The sequence below is a fragment of the Puntigrus tetrazona genome, chromosome 14 (genome assembly GCF_018831695.1).
Source record: "Puntigrus tetrazona isolate hp1 chromosome 14, ASM1883169v1, whole genome shotgun sequence".
Taxonomy (NCBI): Eukaryota; Metazoa; Chordata; class Actinopteri; order Cypriniformes; family Cyprinidae; genus Puntigrus; species Puntigrus tetrazona.
In genome coordinates, this window is record NC_056712.1 from 15,376,743 (window position 1) to 15,380,423 (window position 3,681).

The following is a 3,681-nucleotide window of genomic DNA, read 5'->3' on the forward strand; positions in this document are numbered from 1 at the left end:
TCCTTCAGATCATTCTGATATAAATAAATATGAAATAAATATATATAAAATGTATATATAGTTAATGTTATGTTCTGAATCTATGCAAACACGTCAGAAGAAACCTGAGAAAATCATACCTTTTCCACAATCTGCCCAAGATTAGTCTTTAAAACTTCATTCACTTTGTCTAACTGGTTGGTCACATCAGACAACTACAAGAAAAAAAAACAAAAAAAACAAAACAATGTTTTTTCTAAAAAAACAACAACAAAAAAAATAGTTGTGAACCATGTTGGTTAGAATGTTGAAAGAGAAGCTAAAAGATCATTTCAGTACCGATGAGTAGTTGGCTGCAATTTCTAGCTTGGGGAGGGTGCTACGTATGTTGCGACAAATCTCCGATGATCGTACATCTGTGCAGACAGGATCGTTGAGGGCGTTGCTAAGGCTGCCCCGCACCAGGCTGAGGTTCCCCTGCAGTTTGATTGTTCCTTCCTGCAAAGTCTCCAAGGTCAAACTCACATTCTCTAGAGCATCCTTAGTGTCTCGCATTGCTAAGAGAGGAAACAAACGAGCAAGCAGAGACTGTTCAAAAACAGAGACTGTAGTAGACAATAACCAAGGCACGCTTAATTTTTAAGGATCTAAAATCCACACATGCATCTTTAATTTAAAAATGCTCTAAATGTTGTCCATCGAGGTAAGATCGGCTTTGTATCTTTTAGTGCATTTCATTTTGGTTTTAAGACACACGATGGGCAGGTTCCACCACGGAAGGATTTAAGAAAACACATGGGAAAATAACTGGGCCAGGTTTTGCGGGAAGATATAAGGAGTCAATCACAACTTTGTTACAGATAGATATGGGGAGGACCAGTAAGAGTCTATTACAGTTTACCTTTAATGGCTTTCTCCACTTTAACTAACAAATCAAAGACAAAACAGTGAAATAAGACACCACCAAAAACAACGTATTGAATATCCACATTATATTCTCACGTGATATATGATATATTATGATAAATAGCTTTCCCAGCAAAGGTGAAAAAAAAGAAAAGATAGAAAAAAAAACACAAAGGTGAGTGACATACTTCCAGTCATGCTTAGAGCCGCATTGAGGGCGGGCTGCACGTCTTTTCCCAACTCCTCATGTATCCTTCCACCCAAGATCGCACCTACATCTGAAGAAAAACCACAACATGAGTCGTCACCTCAGAAACACCTTCCATTCCACTCCAGATGGCCGATAACACACTTACTCTCCAGGTCATGCAGCACATAGTGCTTCACGGTGTCATACTTGGAGATCAGGTAATCAATTTGCTGCAGTTGAGAGAACACAGCAATGTATTTACCAAACAGAGCACAAAAACATATACTGGATGAATACTTCTGCAACCAAATATAATGATATCTACATCCATCCGTCCGCCCATCCCAGTGTAATAGTGCTGGTAGTATTACTCACTGCAGGGGTCTGATTGGCGAAGGTGTGCAGGTCTTTCAGGTTACTCTTCACCAGCCTCCTCATGCTCTTCAGCTGAGAGCTCAGGTTCTGATTGGCTGCATATGCACAAAGGACACCTGCCCTGATGATTAAAACAGAATGGTTCAAAGCGCACAAAGTAAACCTTGCTTGAAAAACAAGTATAGGAACGTATGTGAAAGAACATGCATGATTGTGATGGCCAGTAGAGGGCAGCACTACAACACAATCTCATGTTCCTCACAACGGTTCTCTTTTCTTAGGATACTTTAATTGTTTCGCTTTGGAAATGTTCTCATACTTTTATTGAGAACTAAGAGGCAACATCACACTGCTGCAGGTCTGTACAGGAAGAGAGCGCTTTTGTTATGCAAGTCAGTGAATACATCCAAAGGAACCTTCGTCTTACACAGTTAGAAAAGAACTTCAAACAAACTATGGTGACTGAGCTCTCCTTAATTAGACTGAGAGACACTTCAAGGAAAATCCAGCCTTATATTAGTACCTATTCATGACTCATGCATCCTAATTGGGCTGCGCTCTTGGCTACCGTGGGAGCCACTGAAAGATGACAGCACCATCAAAAAAAGCCATGATTGACTTATGCAACAATAGTGGAAACAGGAAGGACTTTTGTGACATTATATCAAGATGAATCATGCTCTGTTGGTTTTTGAGCATAAATATGATGAATCTGTGGGTGCTGGTGTGAAATGCATCAATGCTTTCACACACTTCTGCAGGACAGAATTTATCACAGCTAGCAACAACGCTAAAGATAGATGAACATGTGGGGGGATGCAAAATACTTCCTTTATAGACAACTTTAAACCGTTCCAAAATATATGTACAACTGAAAGTGCTCTAGAAGATGAGCCTGCGTATGCAACTATTTTATTTGATAACACTAGCTGTCCAGTTTATTATTCTCTCTGTAGTCAACACAGTTTTTTTTTGTTAGAGATGTACTATGTTTAATACATGAGGACCAAGGATAAGCAACACACAGAATATAAGAGAAGTGTCTCCCTTTCAATTCATGAGGGGCTATTAAAATGAATTGGTCACAGGATGCCGAGCTGACAGAAGAGGAATTTACTGAATTACAGTTTTAAGAAATTTGACAGACATACAAAGAAGAATTTTAATCATTCAAGTGTAATCAAGTTTTGTGACAGAATATGAATAATTTCATAAACGTAGACAAACTTACAATTTAGACCTGAAAGAGCGAAGAGCACACTGATTTTAAAATTGTACACATAATGAAATGCTGTGCTTTGTGTGTCGCAGAATGGTATTAGGGTAAGAAACAGACCACAGACTGATGGAGAATCAAAATGGGTGGCTGGCCACAAAGCCCTATTGTTTTTCCTCCTTCTCACCCCCTTATTCTCCATGTCCTCCTCTCTCTGTCCGTTAAGCTGCTATCTGCTCTGCTCCGTAAGGTCAGGGAAAACATAGCAGCAGTGAACAAAGAGGCTTTGAAGATGGCAAAGTGCATTCCACACAGAGGGCATTGAGATGGTCTAAAACTCTGCAGGGCACCTCATATGCACCAGCAATTGATAAATATAAATGAAACTTAAGAATTTGCATTTCTTCATTAAATCTTGCTTTTAAAAATGGCTTTGAGATCACTTTGGCATCATCTAGACTTAGTGGCTTGGGTTGGTTGAGTGCACTGAAGAATGTCTCTATAGACTAATGGAGGCAGGAATCGCGTTACTCCCACAATGATAGCTGTATTTAGCTAGACTGGACCCTGGGGCTGCTCCCACAGCGTCCCTGTCTATAAATGCCTCAGTGGGGGTTTGAAGAGCAGGGTGGGGGCGAGGACCTCCTTGACTTCCTCTTTATACAGAAGATGACCCACCGGGTTTGATTTCGCCATGAAGGCGTTCCAGGTCTACCTGTTGATTCCTCTCTGCTCAACAGACCTGTAATGCGATCGGCCCACCACCACGACACTGCCAAGCTACTGACCCAGACAAAGACAGCCACTGTCGACTGGAAAATGAGGGTCAGACTTATTTTAGAAGGCAAGATGGAAAGGATACTTTTAACTAAATACTTTTTAATGTTGAACAAAAAAAACAAAAACACAAGCACTGCGATTCAAAAAGGTGATAAATATGACACTAATTTGTATATTAAAATGTCCAAGTACAGGGTATTTTTTTTATTAAGTATCTAAATGCATTTGTAGTATA

The 3,681-nt window shown here is 39.9% G+C and overlaps 1 protein-coding gene across 1 annotated transcript in view; it reads right to left on the bottom strand.

Moving 5' to 3' along the window:
- The window catches only part of LOC122357521 (prominin-1-A-like), a 28,767-nt gene that overhangs the window by 1,485 nt on the left and 23,601 nt on the right, over positions 1–3,681 (bottom strand). Inside the window, exons 5-9 of the mRNA XM_043256924.1 lie at positions 1,451–1,571; positions 1,242–1,305; positions 1,074–1,163; positions 319–536; positions 120–194 (exon numbers count right to left, since the gene is read on the bottom strand). Of these exons, the coding sequence (XP_043112859.1) occupies positions 120–194; positions 319–536; positions 1,074–1,163; positions 1,242–1,305; positions 1,451–1,571 (568 nt within the window). The remainder of the gene's footprint in view (positions 1–119; positions 195–318; positions 537–1,073; positions 1,164–1,241; positions 1,306–1,450; positions 1,572–3,681) is intronic.